Raw genomic sequence first — 701 nt, 5'->3', positions numbered from 1 at the left:
AACGATGCTTCCTCGGCAGCGTCCACGAACAGAAAGGGGTAAGCTAACGAATGTATCTCCTCACCTGGTTTTCTACTATTAAAGGATTATTTAAATTGGCTACCTAGAGAAGATCTCCATGATGTTGTGAGCCATATTCTGAGACAGCAGAAGAAAGGCCAGTCATGCTCCCTTATCTGTGTCCTGGCAAACACTAAACCTGCCCTACCCTGTATATTTGGTTAGAGGCGATAGTGTCAAACCACCACTTCTGACCCAATAATGCGCCTTGTCTCCTTCATGCACTGGGGACTTCCCTTCTTACAATAAGCTTCTATTACTTCGGAAGCAAGAGATTTGAATTCTTTGTAAACACTAAAGCAAGTTAAGAGGGTCTTGCTATTTGATGCACCAACCTAGAAAGTTCCGTATGGATCTTCAGATCTGCACGATATAGAAAATAAACACCCAAACCAAAGTGATGGTTCCCCTCTGTAGAATATGAAGTGAGGTGGCCGATGATGAAGCTGACTTGCGTGTTTTGAATGGATGTTATGATTATGTTGCATTCACACTGTGGTGGATTTGTGACATGGAATCAAGCTCTTTCTTAGGGAGACTAATAGATCCTTAATGTATATTGAGCCATACCTAGTATTTGGTTCTAATGTACTGAGCTAGCCATGTTAGCCAAAAGAATTGACCTAGCCCTCTCCCTGAAA

The 701-nt window shown here is 42.2% G+C and overlaps 1 protein-coding gene across 1 annotated transcript in view; it reads right to left on the bottom strand.

Annotated features, from left to right (window-relative positions):
• Positions 1-135, bottom strand: part of LOC103604000 (heterogeneous nuclear ribonucleoprotein A1-like) — a gene marked incomplete at its 3' end in the record, with an annotated part of 1,627 nt that extends 1,492 nt beyond the window's left edge. The window contains exon 1 of the mRNA XM_008588584.1: positions 104-135. Coding sequence (XP_008586806.1) covers positions 104-135 — 32 coding nt within the window. The remainder of the gene's footprint in view (positions 1-103) is intronic.
• Positions 136-701: the final 566 nt, after the last annotated feature.

This window comes from Galeopterus variegatus, unplaced genomic scaffold, assembly GCF_000696425.1.
Source record: "Galeopterus variegatus unplaced genomic scaffold, G_variegatus-3.0.2 Scaffold129, whole genome shotgun sequence".
Lineage (NCBI taxonomy): Eukaryota > Metazoa > Chordata > Mammalia > Dermoptera > Cynocephalidae > Galeopterus > Galeopterus variegatus.
This window is presented reverse-complemented; position numbering and strand designations above follow the sequence as displayed.